The following is a 21,078-nucleotide window of genomic DNA, read 5'->3' as shown; positions in this document are numbered from 1 at the left end:
CCAAAGCAAAAGTCTCTCTTGCTGGCAGGTCAACAGGAAGCAACTCGTGCACATGGGTAATTTTGAATGGATAGCAAAGAATGATGTTTCCTAGGATTTTACGCACCGTGCTCACGGGTACGTCCAATGTTCGGGCAATTTTCCGTGCAATATACGTTTGCACTGCTGTGGCCACTCCTTCCACTGACTTCGAATCAGTTCGTTTCCTCACTCTACCAGGTTGCACAACAAAAAGTACCCGTCTGTTCGAATTTCCGGACCATTTTCTCGAGACACACGGCAGTCATTGGACCAATGCCTTTTTTCAAACTCGTCAGTGTCCGGAACTTCTGCAGAGCGACGTGTACACAGTCATCATTCTTGTAATACAGCTTTACAAGCAGAGTGCGATCCTGTATTGAGACAGTCATGGTGAATGTCGCAGACGCGAAAGGAGGAAAAGCCGTTTGCTTGGCGTGCTTACAGCAACTTCAATTCGTGCGCATTACAGGTGTTTGTACTGCAAACAAACATTAAAAACTGTATCCATATTATATACTAAAAAAAAATACCGTCACAAAAGGTAACTCGTTGCAGTCATTCCTGATTGCCTCGAGTCATCAGAATCATTACGTTCCACATCTGTGATGGATAAAAGTCTTATATGCTATTTAATCATTCAAGTGTGTGACATGGATCCCTCATCGTCCTATTAGTGGAATATCTGCTTGCGCCCTGCATTTTCTTGATGGTACAAAGAACTATTTCCTTCGTGTCCCTAAATTTTCCACGAGTAAAATATCTAACAAGGAGCTGTCCGACTTGGATATCGAGGAACCACATTTGAGGCTTCAGACATTGTCTTCCACGCGTATGTGATGTCAGCATCAAGTGCAGAAGAATATGATCAGAAGGAATATGGGATACAGTCCAAATGAGTGTTTGAAGAGTTCAGTGCAGCAGCGCTAACTATATTCACGTCACAATGAAGCAGTGGCGGGACATAACGAAGCAGACCCTGAACTATACCAAGTAAAACGTCGGTAACATGCGCAGGCCATTCTCCAAGGTGATATAAAACTGGCATATTCAAATCAGTATAAATGACTTATAGGCCTTCTGTTACTCAGAATAATAAAGTAAAGAGAAAGAATCGTTGGCGTTGTCGGCTGGGAGAACACGACGGGTATATTCTGCAGCATAGTCGGACAGGGCTTTCTTCCTCCGCGCGCTTTGGCCCTTCGATGTCTACAGCTATATAAATACTGTGCGAGGCACCATATGATGCTTGGCGAAGGGTATCTTGTACCACTACTAGTTATTTGCTTTTTCGTTCCACTCGCAAACAGAGCAATGGAAGAACAACTGTTTATATGCCTCCGCACGAGCCCTGAACTCTCTAATCTTGTATTCATGGTCCTTACGCGAAATGCAAGCTGGCGGCAGTAGAATCGTTCTGCAGTCAGCTTCAAATGCTGGTTCTCTCAATTTTCTCAACAGTGCTTCTCGAAAAGAACGTCGCCTTCCCTCCAGTGATTGCCATTTCAGTTGCTGCAGCATCTCCGTACTACTTTCGTGCTATTCTAACCTACCGGTAACAAATCTAGCAGCCCCGCTCAAATTTGCTTCGACATTTTCCTTTAACCCGACGTGGTGCTGATCCCAAACACTCGAACAGTACTCGACAATGGGTCTCATTAGTGTCCTACATGTGGTTTCCTTTACAGATGAAGCACACTTTCCTAAAATTCTCCCAATAAACCGAAGTCGACAATTTGCCTTCCCTACTATGGTCTTTATATGCTCGTTTCATTTCATACTACTTTGCAACGTTACTCCCAGACATTAAATCGACGTGACTGTCAAGCAGCACACTACTAATACTGTATTCGAACATTATTAGTTTGTTTCTCCTACTCATCTGCATTAACTTACGTTGCTCTACATTTAAAGTCATCTGCCTTTCATCACACCAACGAGAAATTTTGTCTAAGTCATGTTGTATCCTCCTAAAGTCACTCAACGATGACGTCTTCCCATACACCACAGCTCATCAGCAAACAGCCGCGACTGCTGCTTACCCTGTCCACTAGATCATTCATGTACTTAGAAAATAACGCAGGTCCTATCACACTTCCTTTGGGCACTGCTGACGATCCCTTCTCTCTGATGAATACTCGCCGTCGAAGACAACATACTGGATTCTTCACGGTAAATGATAACAGCCAAACTGTTGCAGGCTAAAGATTTATTGAAATCCTTGACCACGTTTTCGGTATATCTAAACACACCTGAACAGGAAGATACCTTTATTAGCAAAAAACGTAGCACCACAACTGAGAGAGAAATAAACACTTATAGCTTTGAGTAACCGTAAAATTACCAAAGTATTACAAGCACAAAAACGTTTAGTCACTTACTAAAATTACATACTGCAGTGGAGATATATAAAACAATCGTGCCAAAGGTGTCGTCAGTAGTAAATTAAAATATCTCCTCAATTTGTACAGCATAATTATGAATGGAAGGTCGGTGCGAACAAGGCACATCATCAGTACTTACCCTGTGAACTAGCTTGAAGAGGGTGTGGAAGCACTAGGGCAGACAGTTTCACCGAGAGAGAGCACTTACGGTATGCGCGAGACACTCGCGCACATTAAAACCCAGGGATACATACTCATGCGCGCCAAAATTTTAAAAGTTGTGCTAGTGCAAACCCTCTGTCTTAATAAATAAAACATATCAGAACCATTTAAGACACCTACATACAATAGAAAATATGAAACCAATTTACCTGTGTCCTAGTGTCAAGTAGATGAAGCTTGCGCTAAGGAACACATCTAATAAGAGAGGGCGCTAGTGTTATGCGCGAGAATCTCGCGTAATTTAAAAACTAGGATACATACTAGCGAAAACGAACAAAATGTTGTAGTAAATCGAAACCATCTGTCGTCTTGAATAAAAAACATAACAGAATAATTTAAACCACACATGCACATCGAAAACATCGAACAGCAAGCATAAAAAATATGTAAAATCGCAACAAAACAGGAAATGAACATCTCACCAGCATCAACAGACAAGAAAACTAAAATCTAGTCAGCCAGACCATATTACGTTAGAGCAAGGAGGGGTTTGAAAGTATCCAAAAAAAATTTGTTTCTAAGCTGCACCTGTTCGTTAAGAATAAAACCGTCTTTTTGAGACAGATGCTTGAAAATCTCTAATTCCTCGAACAGGTCCAATTTGTAGCCCTTACTCACTTCGTGTAGCAATTCTGCGATATCCAGTTTACGTGGTGTATGCTGTAAGAGCAATAGGTGTTCAGCAAACGTGGAATTGTGCACGTTTTCCCCATTTTTACCTAGTAAGTGTTCTTTGTATCTTACTTTAATGGGTCTGTCTGTCCAATGTAATAGTTGGGGCAGTCGTTACAAGTAATTTTGTAAACTCCGGATTTAGTGCTAAGTTCTTCCCGTGCCCGTAAATGATAGCTTGAAACTTGGGACAAGTTTTTTGCTAATGAAGGTGTCTTCCTGTTCAGGTGTATTTTTGCTTCCAATGAAGGTATATTTAGATATACCGAAACCGTGGTCAACGATTTCAATAAAAATCTTTATCCTGCAACTGTTTGGCTGTTATGATTTACCGTGAAGATTTTCAACAGATGCTGCTTCAGCCATTTTTAAAATTTTGAAATTCTGGATTCTGTTATTTAAGAAGTCTTCGAGCCATTCACATATCTGTTAACCTATTCCCTATGCTTGTACCTTAGTTAACAGTTGGCAGTGTGGCACCGTGCCAATTGCTTTGCGGAAACCTGGGAATATACAGCGGAATCCACCTCTTACGTTTCATCCAAGGTTCGCAGGCCCTAACGTGAGAAAACGGCATGCTGTGATTCACACGAGCTGATTTGTGGACATATTCTTTTCTCTCTCAAGGGAATTTATTATATTCAAACTGAGAACATGTTCAAGAATTATGCAGCAAACCGGTGAACGAGAGTTGAAGCTTATATGCAACTGTTGAATGCCAACGACTGTAATGCATGTGCGTGTGTGTGTGTGTGTGTGTGTGTGTGTGTGTGTGTGTGTGTGTGTGTGTGTGTGTGTGAGTGGGTGTGGGTGTGTTTGTATCTACGTGTGTGTGTGTGTGTGTGTGTGTGTGTGTGTGTGTGCGTGTAGTGTGGTTCCACGTCTTGTATTCACCAAATGCTCTTGGTGTCAAACATAAATATGTGACAGGAAGATAACCCCTAGCAATGAAAGCAGTTGCCCATCAGGTGGTGGCTTGCTTGCACGCAGTATCTATAGGGTGTTACAAAAAGGTACGGCCAAACTTTCAGGACACATTCCTCACACACAAAGAAAGAAAATATGTTATGTGGACATGTGTCCGGAAACGCCTACTTTCCATGTTAGAGCTCATTTTATTACTTCTCTTCACATCACATTAATCACGGAATGGAAACACACAGCAACAGAACGTACCAGCGTGATTTCAAACACTTTGTTACAGGAAATGTTCAAAATGTCCTCCGTTAGCGAGGATACATGCATCCACCCTCCGTCGCATGGAATCCCTGATGCGCTGATGCAGCCCTGGAGAATGGTGTACTGTATCACAGCTGTCAACAATACGAGCACGAACAGTCTCAACATTTGCTACAGGGGTTGCGTAGACAAGAGCTTTCAAATGCCCCCATAAATGAAAGTCAAGAGGGTCGAGGTCAGGAGAGCGTGGAGGCCATGGAATTGGTCCGCCTCTACCAATCCATCGGTCACCGAATCTGTTGTTGAGAAGCGCACGAACACTTCGACTGAAATGTGCAGGAGCTCCATCGTGCATGAACCACATGTTGTGTCGTACTTGTAAAGGCACATGTTCTAGCAGCACAGGTAGAGTATCCCGTATGAAATCATGATGACGTGCTCCATTGAGCGTAGGTGGACGAAACTAAAATGAGCTCTAAATGGAAATTAAGCGTTTCCGAACACATGTCCGCATAACATATTTTCTTTATTTGTGTGTGAGGAATGTTTCCTGAAAGTTTGGCCGTACCTTTTTGTAACACCCTGTATACAGTCTCGTCACAGAGCCAAACAGGGTTGCGCGACATTTATGGCAAAATTGCTGCAACACAAATTGCTGTTAATTTACACTGGGCTACTTATAGAAACGTTAAAAATACTTACCTCTACTACGAAAATGGTTCGTGGCAATAGTTCAGTGTTCAGTCTCAATGGTATGTCTTTCACTCTGGTTTAGTCCTGAATCCAGTGCGCCATAACTTCGATCACCTGTAAAATGTTCATTGTGGCTCTTCTTCGCGGCGACTGTAGACACGGTTCTAACGCTACATTGGGGTACAGATACAGTGCAGTACTGGCTTGAGCGGAGCTGTGGGTCGTCTTACATCCGCGTTTAGCATATGGACGGACGGATGGATGGATGGATGGAGGGATGGGAATTATTTGTGTGACGTATGGCGGAAGCATAAAACAGTTATTGCTCTGGACGCCCTGTGTTGGAGGCTAGCTTTAACTCAGCTGCACCTCAGTACTAGGCAGCTCGGAAATCTTCAATGTATGAGTGTGTTCCTTGCCTTCCGGAGGACCCGACATCTTGTTTGTGTTGTGCGATGATGAGAGAAGGAGCCAGCACATAGCCTGAGCCTGCTCCTCTCTAACAGCACCTAAGCGATCGATCAGCGTAACGTTCACATTCGACGGACAGATCACCTTCAACAGCGTTACATAACCTCACTTCCTGAGACACTGCGGAGCGATTTGGAATTTAATCTAGGATACCGCCGCAAAGTCTGGTGAACACGGAACTGTACCTTTGTACCCTTGCTGATTAGGTACATGCGCTGAAAATTTCTCCCATTATGCGGACCGGATACCTCCGTGTCGAGCATCAAAGCACAGACGAGCATTAGCGACCCTAGTAACGGACGTAGGTTGAATAATAAAGTAATTGTGACGTATTTTATTGCACTGAGTCAAAACCGACGTTCTTACTAATTACCGGAGGTAACATCACACTTATGATGTCAAAGAAATGAAACGTTCCCTTTGAAAAATTAAGAATGACAGTGCTGGCAAAACTCTTACGTTACTTGATACAGAAACAGCTGAGTAAAACTCAACTTACTCAGTTTTCTCTTTACTTATTCTGAACGTCACTAAACTAACACACAATATTTTTTAGCCCAACGCAATGTGACTTTCAATAATCCCTACAAAAGAATGGCCCTGACTAAGATTCAAACTACTGAAGGCACTAACTACTGATAGGCATAGTTAGCAAATGAAAGATTTTGACAGAGAACAAACAATGGATTTACCTTAATAGCTTTAAAAAGTCATTATATATATATATATATATATATATATATATATATATATATAATTTTGTGACAGCCAATTAAACACATTTCCATTTTCTGACGGACACAGATCGTCCGCTCAAAAGTCTGGCATCTCTCTCCCCACATCCACCACTGCTCACTGCTGGCGGCTCACCTCCAACTCCACAACGCTACGCGCTGTTCACATCCAACTGACCGACACTACACAAGCGAATATTCCAACAATGAGTCCAACCAGCCACAGACTGCACACAGCACAGTCAGCGATTTTCATACAGAGCACTACGTGGCATTACCAACATAAGAACCTAAAGAGCCTACTTACAGAAACTAGGTCCTCTGAAAGACTGAACTTACCGTCTTTGCATTTTTTTTAAATATATTCGTTGCTAATAATTTCGCAATTAGGAATCAACCGAGCTGGCTTACTTGTCGACACCTATTGCTTGCAACTAGATTTACAAGACTGCTTGTCAAATTAGATTTACCGGAAAAATCTAAATGAAGTTATTGTACGGCTTACTGTCCGGGACACCCTTTCTGATGTTGTTCGACCGCTTGGTGCAAGTCATTCTATTTGACGCCACTTCGACAACTTGCATGTTGATGAAAAGGAGGCCGGCTGGAGTGGCCGAGCGGTTCTAGGCGCTTGAGTCTGGAACCGCACGACCGCTACGGTTTGCAGGTTCGAATCCTGCTTCGGACTTGGATGTGTGTTACGTCCTTAGGTTAGTTAGGTTTAAGTAGTTCTAAGTTCTAGGGGACTGATGACCTCAGAAGTAAAGTCCCATAGTGCTCAGCACCATTTGAACCATTTTTTGATGAAAATGAAAAGAAATGAATAGGCCAACGCAAACATGCAGTCCCCGAGCGAAAAAAAACCTACGCCACGTCCGGGAATCGAAACTGGGACCCTGCAGTCTAGAAACAGCGAAGCTTATCGCGAAAGTACGAGTTGTGGACGGTTTACCGGGGAAGAGTACACGTTTCACAGTTTTCGTTTTCATTTTTTAAGTAACGTTAGCTGTGACTACAGAAGACGTAATTTGGTGGAAAACTGAAAGACGAACACTATGCCTTACTTTTAAAAAAATGCTACGCACATTGTCATCTCAAATGACAAAAAATTTTAATCCCCCTCATACAGCGGACATTCAGGAGACCGCCGGATGGTCTTGACGATAACCACACCTGGTAAAACATTAGGTAGCAGTGCATTTCTCAAAACCTCGTTATTAATCCTGAAAAGTAATTCGTTTTCCATGGAAATTAGAATAACTTACGAAAAAACTCCGACAGTTTCATCTGGCACATGAGATAATATTTGAGTCAGGTTTCAACACCTATTTATCTCGAGTTCATATAGCTGTTTATCTTTCCTGCGTGTACGGCAGAGTCGTCATACACTATTCCAAAATAGTTACCGCACAAGTGACCACATTCCTACATTCATCTTCAGAAGCAACCTCTGATTTCCAATCATAGACAACGTCTACATAAGACGCACAACTGTGCAGTATAATTATGACTGGGACCAGTTTATACGTGCTCGTGATTTCTGTACTTATCTATTCAAATTAGTGGCAGGGTGTGCATTAACCAAGTTGCTGCTGTTCTCTCAAAGCGCCACGCCCTTGTCTCAGAGGTTTTACACAGACCCAAAGTCACGCCATCCATTCGGCACCCCTCTCTCTACATATACAACTGTTTTACTCCGTAAGCCATTGTACGTTATGTAGCGGAGGCTACTCTGTGCACCGGAAGGTACACGGAAAGAGTGATTGTCGGCACCTCACTACATTCAACAGAATTTGTTTGCTTTTTTTCGTCGTGATCGTAATTTGAAATGTATGTTGAACGACTCAACTTCTTTCTTGTGTTGTAGTGAAATGTAAGCTCTGGGAATTTCTAGATGTTGGTTTAACGAACGTGAATTTCTAGAGGAAGACTCCCGATTACACGCTCTGTGGCTTAGCCAAGTGTCATTAATAAGGGCAAAAAGGTATTACGTCTTCTTTTAGTTTGTATCACATACATCAGCCATTTTTATGTAGGTTTTGTGGTCACTCATAAGAAATACAGCATGCGTCTAAACTCAAAATCAATAAGCATAGCTGCCAGAAGCTCAGGGACACCTGCAAACCTCTTTGACCTCTCCGACAGTCTGTGATTATATGATATTACTGCAGTCAGTTTATTGCTTCTTTATTACTAATTTCATCTCCGTATGTTTAATTAAATATTTTATAACCACTTGCAGCCAAATTAGTGTGTCGTACTGATATTTCATAAACATGAGCACATTTGTTGATTTAATGTGTAATGAATTGGAGGCTCAGGTACCATTCTTTTGCATATATCAAAATAAAACATAACGAGCAAATAGTATCTCTTCCTCAACTTAGTGCTAGTGAGTAATATGTGAATCACAGTCAGCGTCTGTCTAAGTGGACAGAAAAACTGGCCTTATCACTGTTTACGTTATTTTTCTTGATAATTAATCGATCGATGCACTCAGTAGTCCACTTATGTAAACAGAATTATCGACTTATACATTCCGGACGCTGAATACAGTGGCTGTGACTAAACAGCTGATAATCTGCATGGAAACTGAACCTTCAGCACATATCATCCGCTAGAAATAAAGTCATCCAAGAACAGCTGAACGCAAAGAACGCGATATCGAAAACACAATAACTTTGATAAGAACATCAAAGAAGTTAACGTGTGTATTGCAGGAAGCATCTGCAGAACCGATGCTACGTTGTACTTCAATAACGGAAAAATTTGGGAGTACATGGAGAATTTAAACTGTTCACAGGGGGCGTGACGGTCTGTAGAGCTCTAGTGACTGTTATAGCTCTATTTCATGCTAGGTAGCTCAACACAACGTTCACAGTACAATTACTTGCAGGCTACAAAATCTGTGTTGTACTTTCAGTGATGATTAACTTAATAAAAGACATTGTTCGTATCTTTAAGTTCTGCTCTTACTTCGATAGCGGAAAGTTTTCGTGACACGGGCTCCCTAAGTCCACGGAAGCTCTGAGACGTGATAATCCATGGTCTCTCGACAGCTGCACCCTACTAGAAGACGTTGCTGAGAAGAGGGTCCATCGCACGCGACACTTGGTAGAATCCGCGGGAGGAATGATTGTTAGAGCACTGTATGTCCAATTAAGCTTAAAGTCTAACTCCTGCAAGGGAAAACCACTCTTTTCTGGAGTCGGATATAGCCACCTGATAGTAATATCTTCAAAGGGAAACATGTTTCTGTAGCTAACACGTCACTATGTGAAAAAATGTTCCAGTAATTTGTATCGGCGGGCTCGGTGGAAAATTAGTCTGTCTTTAGGAGTACATTATTATGTCAAAAGCACTGTTAGAGATGATATTGGGGTTTGCGGACATTTGCCACGCCGGACATTTGCCACGGTTTTACCTGCTCCGAAGGGTTGGGTCCGTTGTCTCCCCCTCCTCCTCCTCATCACTGTCGCACAGTAAAGGTACCTACTGAGCCTTTCTGCTGGTTTACTTAACATAGGACCAGAATCTCTTTGGATTTTCCGCCACATTTCTAGAGAGACTTTCGTTGTGGAAACTATTAAATTCATCTCGCATTGAAATCCGCGCCAAATTTCGAGCCTCGGTAAAACTTCGACAATCTTGGAGTTTTTGCTTTCGTCTAAATTATACGTGCCTTTTTCGGTGCTCCTGCAGCAACTTTCTGTCCTGTTTTGTGTACCATGGGGGATCAGTTCCGTCTCTTATTAATTTATTTGATATGAATCTCTCGAGTGCTCTTGATACTATTTCTCTGAACTGAAGCCACATATGGTCTTCACTTAAATAGTTTGGAAGTATTGGAGACTGTCACTTGGAAAGACGTCAAGCGAATTTTAGCTGCTTTTATAAATAGATATATTTCGCGCTTAGTTTTGGTGAATTTCTTTGTTACGGAATTGAGCCTCGTTCGACTGTGTGTTCACTAATCCCTGTATCCGTCGTGATGCTCAGGATTATTTGTGGCTAAGAGGTCAAGTGTGTTTTCGTAACCATTTACAATTTGAATGGCCTCGTGAACTAATTGTTCAAACTAATTTAAAAAAAGCATTTAGAACAATTACGAAATTTGTTTTCTATCTACAACAGGGTCTGAAAATGTATTTTTGTCAACATACGGAAGGTAGATTGAAGTCACTGCCAACTATAATTGTACCTATTGGTGACGAGATTCAAGTTTTCTTTGAACTGTTCAGTAACTGTTTCATTTGAGACCAGGGGTCGGTAAAAGCAGCCAGTTATTAATTTATTCCGGTTGTCGAATATAACCTCTGCCCACACTAAGTCACAGGAACTATCTGCTTCAATGTCACTTGTGAGCTGAAACACACATTACATTATTTTTCCTTAAGTTGTGCTTCTTGTTTCTGTTGTAGTGCAGATCATTACAATTACGGCTTTTCCGTCCTAAACCTAGGATGCTTTCTCTGTGACCCTGTAAATACCAGAGCTAAACAATGTAGAACAACAAAGTACGTTACAAGCATAGCATCTTGTGTTACTTTATTTCCTTATTTGTAACATTTTAAAATTGTACGTCGACTTTAGATGACATGTCAATCATAGATGTTCTTATCTCTATTTAGTGAGCGTATTTTCAGTCATGTTTTGAATATTGTCTCGCTACACTTTATTAACATATGTTTCGCCGCAAGGGATATCGGATTTCAGAGAGTACATTAATATGGAGTATGTCGTTCTTCTTTTCAAACATTCACATTCCCACTTCTTCTTTCCTTATTGTCTTTTGGGTATGCAGTTGTAGTAATTAAAGCAGGCACAAAAGCAGTGATCAAAAAGAAATGATTAGCGTACATTCGCATTCTCTTTACAACGTTCCTTTCTTGTTGCTCCCTTGCCGATGGACTGTATCTATCGCGATCAGTAAGCGTGAAAGGAAGCTACCGTACAGACAAAGGAATCTATGTTTATACTTGGCAGAAGTAATTACATACTGACATAATCGTCGGTATTACTTTCGTCTCCCAAAAGTTATAAATATTTCGATTTCGGAAAAGAAGCTCTGTATTTCGCCAAGATGTCGAAGAAGAAGGCCCCTTACGTACTGGTTGTATCGAGTAAGATGTGGAGACGGCGGTTTGAAAGCAGACTGAAGAAGTACGAGGAAGGGCGTCCCTTACCTGAGGGATCGCTACTCAAGCTATCTGGCGAAGTGGCAAGTGTGGCAAATGTCCGGTGTGGCAAATGTCAGGCATTCGATATTGGTCTTTGGCTTTGAGATATTCACAATGAATTGCTAACTTTAGTAACCAGTTGATTCTGCCTCCGTAGTTTCATAAGTAATTATTATTGTGGTATTAACTACTGTGCAACTCAGAGACGTGCTGTCTAGTATAACTAAAATAACTGCAACTCAAATTTGCTCAAAGTTTACAACACATAACTACATCAGTGCAAAATCTATTTTTGCACACATCAAATTCCTCTTCCTCTAATTCTGTCAGCTTTCAGAATAAATCTCATCCATTTTATATAATTCTGATGTATTCTAGTCAAATATCTGGCCTGCCTTCTGCGATTAACAGCAACTTTTCATCTATATCTATTACGTTTACAATCTGTTCTGTAGTCGAGGTCGACTGTACAAGCTAATAGTGACGATCATCCACGATGAAGCTCTTTCGAATCTTGGCCACACTAGAAACTTTCATAATCAGTAAATGATTGAAGACAAAGCCAACGGCCTTGCCGGAATGGTAACACCGGTTCCCGTCAAATCACCGAAGTTAAGCGCTGTCGGGCTGGTCTAGCACTTAGATGGGTGACCATCCGGTCTGCCGGGCGCTGTTGGCAAGTGGGGTGCACTCATCCCTTGTGAGGCAAACTGAGGAACTATTTGATTGAGAAGTAGCGGCTCTGGTCTCGTAAACTGACATACGGCCGGGAGAGCGGTGTGCTGACCACGTGTCCCTCCATATCCGTATCCTGTAAGATGAGGATGACACGGCGGCCGGTCCGTACCGTTGGGCCCTGCAAGGCCTTTTCGGGCGGAGTTTAGTTTAGACTGAAGACAAACATCCTGGATTAAATTCCAAACCTCTCTACAGTGTTCCATGAGCGAGCGCATATGACACTTTTGCTGGTGATCCTTCCGTTGGATGGAGACATTAATAGGTTATACATGGCATTTTATGCTTTACTTTCGCTGTAACTACGCCGATCTATCCAGACTTTATTTTTCCTTTTTTATTACATTCCACTTCAGTTATTGTGCACAACTGTTGATGTTTTTACTTAGGTCACTGTTGATTACCTCGGAGAATTTTCACTTTATCTCATTTCTTTCAAAAATTATGAACTTACACCCTCATTGCATGCTCATTTTCCTTTATTATTTTCAATTACAGACTGCCAGTATGACTATCAGATCGTCATTTTAATACACAAGTGCGATTGTGTTATAGGTCCACATTTTATTTCTGAATCTTCATTTAACTTGATGATAGCTTTTGATGATGTCTCCGGCTTTTTCGAAATACACTGTCTTATGCTCTGATTTTGGAAGACAATGCTCATTAAAAACTAAGGGAACCTAATTCCCTCTCGTCACTTTTCTTCACTGCAAGTCTTATTCTGTTACTTTTCTGTCTTCATTTCTCACCCTGTAGCTTTCCGAAAAAAATATCAAACTCTCATTCCTCGATGTCCTCACTCTTGTCCGCACATTTTCTCTGTATTTAACAACATCAGATTCGAAAGTGGGAATCTAAACTTATGAAATGATGGTCCTACTTCTTTTCAGTCCTCAGGGAAGTAACTCATTGTATTTTCTGTTTTCCAAATATTAATAGTGCCATCTGCTTTTACAATATTCGAACCCACGCGGAGGCTTACCAGCAATCGTTCTTTCCGCGAACCACACGCGTCTGGAACAGAGGAAGGAGGAAGTAGCACTGGTATACAAAGAACCCCCCCCCCCCCCCAACACACACCGTAAAGTGGCTCGAGAAATATAGATGTAGATGTATCAATCCTCTCAAAATAAGCAACTTCTCCGCGCGTTCTCTATGTTTCTAGGATCTCAAACCCAAACAAAATGTCGCAGTATTGCAAATAGTTTTTCTGCTAGATCTTTTAGTTTTCGACCAAGGAAGGCATTCTGCAGCAGAAATGACGAGGCATCGTAAATGGTAAGAATACTGCAATTCTCTTTAAGCAGCTCTCACACAGTTAAGCCGGAAAACCGAGTTCGCAACGAAAGGTTGTTTAGTAAGAATTCACTGTTTGGTTATAGCCAGTGCTTGATTTGTATGCATATAAAAAGAGGTTCCGGTAATGACCTGCCAGGAGGTGTTTTTTTTTTTTTTTTTAATAGAAATGTAGACGTCTTAAAACTTTATTTTGACGCCTTCTTTCGTCAGAGGTACTGGTACGGCATACTGGAGCCTGTCGTCGCAAATCAAGCACTGATTATAACTAAGGGCAAGGGGTATTATGGAATGCCATCGTACTATGCTTCGCCTAGACCAGTCCTGTTTATCTGCACAGTTACTCTTTCTTGTGCAGATGAAGATGGGACCGGCATCGGTAGCTGCGGTGGTGCTGCTGGCGTTGGCGGCTCCTGCGCATGCGCAAAGGAAGAGGCTGCCGGGTGAAAGCCTGCCGCACTCTTACCACGTCACCATCACACCCGACCTCGACGAAGGGTAAAAACATCTTCAAAGCTGAAAAGAGATATTCCATTTGTGATTTGCTTTACAGAATTTTGAAATAGCGCTTTGAACTTATAAACAATATATTCACTTCATCAACAGTTTAGTTACTATTAACTATCAAATCAAATAGCCGGCCGAAGTGACCAAGCGGTTCTAGGCGCTACAGTCTGGAACCGCGCGACCGCTACGGTCGCAGCTTCGAATTCTGCCTCGAGCATGGATGTGTGTGATGTCCTTAGGTTAGTTAGTTTTAAGTAGTTCTAAGTTCTAGCGGACTGATGACCTTAGAAGTTAAGTCCCATAGTGCTCTGAGCCATTTGAACTATTTTTTTGAACCAAGTCAAATATTTTTCAGTTCGTTTCAGCAGCACCTTGTCATCTTCATATGTCTTCATAACTGAATTATATAACATTAAAAGTAGTCGCAACACGCATATTATATTTAAATGCGATGTGCCACTATGCAATAATGTAATATCATGCTTATCCGACATAAGGCTCATAAGGCTAATAATTTTATGGAAGCATACATCTTAAAAGAAGTCATTTTTCTGTCTAGGCTGTTATTTATTATTATGGATTAACCACTTTTGCCACCTCTTTCACTTTGCCAGCTTCGCAGCGTCAAAAAATGTAGGAAAATATAAAAATATACACCTCATAAATTACGTTGTGCTTATAGCATGTATTGATCCATTCAGCAGTGCGGAAAAAGCAATCTCTTTAATTTTCTACTCTTTCTACTCTGCTCTAAAATTTTAGCTCGTGGTCTTGCGGTAGCGTTCTCGCTTCCCGCGCACGGGGTCCCGGGTTCTATTCCCGGTGGGGTCAGGGATTTTCACTGCCTCGAGATGAGTGGATGTAGTTGTGTCGTCTTCATCATCATCATTCATCCCCATTACGGTCGGAGGAAGGCAATGGCAAACTACCTCCGCTAGGACCTTCCTTAGTACGGCGGTGCAGGTCTCCCGCATCGTCCCCTACGCTCCTTGGAGCATGGGACCTCATTATCATCATCATCACTCTTAACGATAGAATGGAATGTTTACATGTACACTGATGAGCCCAAAACATTGATTATCCGTATTTGGAACGAAATACATCACTGATTTTGCGTAGTTTTGCGGACGTATGTGGCATTAGATGTCTACTTGCAGGTCATGTAGCTCGTGTAAATAATGGACCGCTGATATGCTTACTCGGTGATGGCGACCCAGATGGGTTCCATAGGATTTACATGAAATGAATTTGGTCGCCAAAACATCGACATGAGTTTATTATAACGCTCCTCAAACCACTGTAGCACGGTTCTGGCTCCGACACAAGGGCAAATGTGCTTCTGAAAGATGACATCGCCGTCGGGGAAGACATCAAGTATGAAGATATACAGATGGTTCGCAGCTGTCAGCGTGTCTTCGATTACTACCACAGGTCTCAGGAGAATGTCTCTCATAGCATAATACTGCTCCCATCAGCCTGCGTTCGTGACGCGCTCCACATTTCGAGCCGCCGTTCACATCGATGACGGCGTTTGTGGAGACGACCATCGACTTAGTGTAGCAAAAATGTGATTCACCCGAAGGGCCGACATCGAATCCCGATGGTCCCATTCCCACTGCAATCGTAATTGACGATGCCGTTGGGTCAATATGTGAACACGTAGGGGTAGTCTGCAGCGGAGCTCCATGTTCGACAATGTACGATGAACAATGTGCTCCGAAACACTTGTGCGTGCACCAGCATTGTGCTCTTTCGGCAGATATGCCAAATATCACCATCTACCTACTTTACATTACAAGCAAGCCTCCTAACCCCACGTTCTGTGAAGAGTCGCGGACGTCCAATGATTTAACGCCTAGTGGTAGTTTCACTCATTCTACCTCTTTCCGTAGATGCTCACGACAGTAGCACGTGAACATTCAACCAGTTTTGCCTTTTTCGAGATACTCGTTCACAGACTAACCGTAATAATAATCTGCCCTTCGTCAAAGTCTCTTATCTCCATTTATATCCCCATTTGCAGCCCATATCTGTGCCAGGATGATCCCCTGTCCGCATCTGCTCCGCTTACATACATTCGTTACCGCGCCATATGCCCGCATCGCCACCAGGCGGCATCCAACGTCGCAGTGGGGAGTAGTCATAATGTTTTGGCTTATCGGTGTATGACATTGTTGATGATACACAGCTGTGCGAAATACTTCCAAATTTATTCGCTGACTGGGAATTCCTTGACATCAGCTATATTACTTAATAGTCTACAAACCAATAGTGACATGCGAAGATTCGTGCTGTAACGAGACTCGAACCCGAATTTACCTGTTATGTCGAGCAATCGTCTTAACCACTTCGGCTGTCCATACACGCTCCCCGGACCGATTCAAATTTCGATATCTCACACAGTGTCTGGTCTTTGAGACATGCATGTAACTATTGCAAGCTAGGTGGGCAAACGGCGATAAATACATTTGGTCTCGATTCCTCGATGTTGCTGGGATCCAAGTAATTTTCCGAGCATTAGGTGACAAATTTAATGGACTACGGTACAGGGGTATACACTGTATGACGCCGGCCGAAGTGCCCGAGCAGTTCTAGGCGCTTCAGTCTGGAACCGCGCGACCGCTACGGTCGCAGGTTCGAATCCTGCCTCGTGCATGGATGTGTGTGATGTCCTTAGGTTAGTTAGGTTAAAGTAGTTCTAAGTTCAAGGGGACTGATGACCTCCGATGTTAAGTCCCATAGTGCTCAGAGCCATTTGAACCATTTGAACGGTATGACGTACAGAAGATTGGGTTGATCCGGAGAGCGCGCGACGATAACCGAAGTGGTTAAGTCGACCCCTCACTACTGGCAGGCTCTGAGCACTATGGGACTTAACATCTGAGGTCATCAGTCCCCTAGAACTTAGAACTACTTAAACCTAACTGACCTAAGGACATCACACAACACCCAGTCATCACGACGACTGGCAGGAAATCAGGGTATAAGTTCCAGTTCGGCACAGCAAATCTACACCTAATACTGCTGATGCCAAGAAATCGGTAGTCAGCGAATACATTTCGAAACAGAATGGGATGTTCGAGTTCTGAACTACAGTAATGCCAGGGTCCTTACAGCCAAATACAGGATGTGGACAAAAATATGGAAACACAAAAAAAATTAAAAACCCCACTCTTGGGCCGTAAACTCGATCACAAGTAGGAAATAGTGTGAACCAAGACTGAATCGATCAAATGACATTGTTCGATTATTCCAAGGTCCAGGTTTTATGGCTTCTGCACCACGTTTCCCTGATAGGAGAATTTGCATCACTGATGAGTCGTTTTGTAGTTTCAAAGCACGCCCTGCAATTCCCAGTTTATGGAGTCCTCTTTGTGTTGTTTTGATGCTGACGGCGTTCGGGAGTACAACATTCAGATCTGTGATGACTTTTGCTTTTGTCGTCCTCTTGTTTTTCGTCAGTCCTCTTGAATGAGCGTCCGTGACGATCACTGCACACACTTTCGTCCGCGTTCTGACTTAACGGATGATGTTTTCCCGCTTTCCCTGTATGCAATATAAATCTTCGAAAAGTTGCTGCTTGAAACACCAAACACGTCGACTACAGCCGGCCGCTATGACCGAGTGGTTCTAGGCCCTTCAGTCCGGAGCCGCGCTGCTCCTATGGTCGCAGGTTCGAATCCTGCTTCGGGTATGGATCTGTGTGATGTCCTTAGGTTAGTTAGGTTTAAGTAGTTCTAAGTCTAGGGGACTGGTGACCTCGGATGTTAAGTCCCATAGTGCTTAGAGCCATTTGAACCATTTGAACTTCGGCTGCCTTGGTTACGGAAGCACCCTTCATACGAGCACGGACGGTGTGCGCACCTTTGAATTCGTTTAGTTCCTACATAATGCATTCACGACCACACAGAACAATATTATGACTACGACTGACAACTGAATTGTACTGAGAACAATGTACGGGTGTCGTTAGTGGTCAAATACAAATTTGCAACCAGTAGGCTTGGCTAGCATCTGCATTTATGTTCAATGATGCATTTCTCGCGGTTTTTCCATAAATTCGCCCATCAACAGTATATTGCGAATTGGTTGTGGAGAACAGCGAGCCCCAATTCCAAATGTTTGGGAGAGTAATTTTAAACACAGGGTGTGTCGAAAAGGATGGCGCACACATACACGGCTGAAAGTACACGATAATAGAAGCACAAATGTCCCAGTAAACACGGGCCCTCAAACAAGCCACTTGCGAGATAATCATGACTGAATGGTTCCAAGCCGCCACTGATGACATTGTAAACATCGTCCTAGTTAGTACACATTAATTTGAAAATTAGACTTTACTATTGGGTTGTACATCACAATTAGTTCACATTTCAAGTATGGGATACCTGTTAAAGGAGGTGTTCAAAGTGTTTTCCTTGCATCTGGATGCAATACTGTGCTCGTCTCTGCAATGAATTTCGAATCCTTTCGAAAACCCCTGTATCATTCCGGAATTCTTGACAAGCATGTAGAGCTCTCTGTTCCAGTTCTTCAGCCGCGTTAACCGGTTTGCCGTACACTTTGCGTGTGAGGTGACCCCAGACACAACAATCCAAAGGATTTAGATCAGGGACTTGAAGGCCAAGGCACAGGTCCACCTCGACCTATCCATCTTTGGCCGTATCTGCTGCCGTCTCACACCAGCAACAAAACGTGCGGGAGCTCCATCATGCATGTACACATACTTTGACGTTGCTGAAGTGTAACATTCTCAAGCAATCCTGGAAGACGACGCAGCAGAAAGCTAAGGCACCTCCGTCCATTAAGTTGTGGTGGTGGAAGATTGTGTGCTCCAATGAGTTGGTCGCCTAGTATCCCTAACCACACATTCAGTGAGAAACGTTGCTGACGTGTTGACTCATGAACAGCATGTGGGCTTATTTCACACCACAAACGTGTATTATAATAGTTAAACAGACCATCGAGTGTAAATCCTGTTTCGTCTGTAAATAAAATGTTACATTCGAAACGAGGGTCGACTACAGCCTGCTGTTGCAGCCACTGACAAAACATCACTCTAGGAACGAATTCCGCATCATTGAGACATTGAACTCGTTGGAGGTGCTACGGGTACAGTAAACTGCAATGTAAAATTCTATATACACTACTGTGGCTTAATACAGGCACTTGTGCGGCAATTCTTCTCGTCGAGGTTCCTGGACGGCGCTGTACTGCTTCCAGCACCATATCCTCAACCTCAGGCGTAATGCAAGCAGGCCTACCTCCTGCTCTACCATGTGCAAAACCTCCGTGTTTTCTCAAGCGCTGATGGACCCTTGTAAATGTACAACTTTCGGGGTGTCTTCGATCAGGATATGTTTCTTGGTACAAGCGTGCACCCTCTCGTGCATAGCCATTAGCCCTACAGTACATGAAATGCATATCCGCATACTCTTCGTTACTGTACGGTTCCATTGTAACTACGACACATCACACGTGGCACTCCTCAGACGCGACTGATACCCTTTAACACTGTGTACTGTATCCGTCCTGTACGTTCTGCGTGTACGGTGTGATTCCATCTCCACCTCTCGGCAATGTTCCGTTGTGTAAATAGCGAACGTAGGACGGCCTCAAGTGCGCAAGGGGGAAATTCGACCATGTTACAAACAACGCCGTCAGTGGCGGCGTGGAACCATATAGTCTTGATTATCTCGTGAGCGAATCGTATGCGCACCCGTGTTCACTGGGACATTTGTGCTTCTATTATCGCGTACTTTCAGCCGTGAGATTTTGATACACCCTGTATATGTGGTGTCTGTTCTTTCGTGTACATGTGTAGGGGCACTACATCTGTAGTGTGTGGCGGAAGTTGAGGATTTGAGTCTGACGGGGGACGTACTAGGATAGTCCGTGCGGTTCTGATGATCTCTGTGTCTGGATGGCGTAGTGGTCACCTTATCTGCCTACTAAGCAAGAGACCTGGGTTGCCACATTGACATAAAATAATGAGCACTGGCACCTAATGTCTTCAATTCCCTTGTGTCTTGAGAGTAATTTCAGTTCCAGTTATTACCTTAGAAACAAAAGGAAACCTTAAGAAAAACATGGTCTGAAGAAGGCGATGTTCCCTATTTTAAATTTAATTCTGAGGGATTAGGTCACCGACATGAATATGAAAGCCCGGTGTACATTGTTCATTTGCAGTGGAAGCCTAACCATAATAAACGAATTGTGGGCACCTTCAAGGAGAGTCAGATCATAACATTTACCGGAACAGAGAGGTGATGCATTATGAATGTAAGCCAGTCATTACGGACCTAAGTTCACAGAAACACGTCCTAGCTGGCTCAGTGCCAGTACAAGAGAGAGCTTTTGGTTTTGGGCGGAGCTCTTTGGCGGCGGGTAGTCGTCAACTCGTGATTCCTATAGCACGATTTCAATTTTGTATTATACTGCTCCTAAAACATGATCTTTTTTGTTGGTCTTTGTCGTATTATTTGAGGTATTCTTATTTCTCCAGTTTTCCTTCACTTCCATCTTCATCTACATCTCAGTCCAGTCCTAACTGAGTCGACAACCCACTTGTTTCCTGTATTTTTATCCATGAATGCTTTACTCCCCATACTACTCTTCCGGTCATTCTACCCAAGCCCACTTTACAAGTGGAGAAAATCTTGCCATTTTGAATCTGAACTCCAGTGACATTATCCTTAAATTCTGGTAGAGTTCTTTGCATGGTCTGCTCTCTCATCTTTCACCTTAGGCGTTTTGCGCACTTTTCATAGGTTTTCTACACGTACTCTTCCTAGTGCGACGGTCTCATCCACAAATATCACCTCGTTCCTCTGTTTTCTTTCCTTGTCTTACCCCTGGTCATACAATGGGCCATTCCGTTACCTTTCAGTTCTCTTTTATCTCCTCTATTCCTTCCTCTTACCTCTGTATGTTCTATATATTTCTTAAATTTTACCATCGTTTGCTCTATCCTCCCGACATTTT

At 42.8% G+C, this 21,078-nt stretch overlaps 1 protein-coding gene across 1 annotated transcript in view; it reads left to right on the top strand.

The window, feature by feature from the left end:
• The window catches only part of LOC126474639 (aminopeptidase N-like), a 177,851-nt gene that overhangs the window by 5,921 nt on the left and 150,852 nt on the right, over positions 1 to 21,078 (top strand). The window contains exon 2 of the mRNA XM_050102117.1: positions 13,946 to 14,085. Coding sequence (XP_049958074.1) covers positions 13,946 to 14,085 — 140 coding nt within the window. The remainder of the gene's footprint in view (positions 1 to 13,945; positions 14,086 to 21,078) is intronic.

Source organism: Schistocerca serialis, chromosome 4 (assembly GCF_023864345.2).
Source record: "Schistocerca serialis cubense isolate TAMUIC-IGC-003099 chromosome 4, iqSchSeri2.2, whole genome shotgun sequence".
Taxonomy (NCBI): Eukaryota; Metazoa; Arthropoda; class Insecta; order Orthoptera; family Acrididae; genus Schistocerca; species Schistocerca serialis.
Note: the sequence above shows the minus strand (reverse complement) of the source record. Positions and strands in the feature narration are given on the sequence as shown.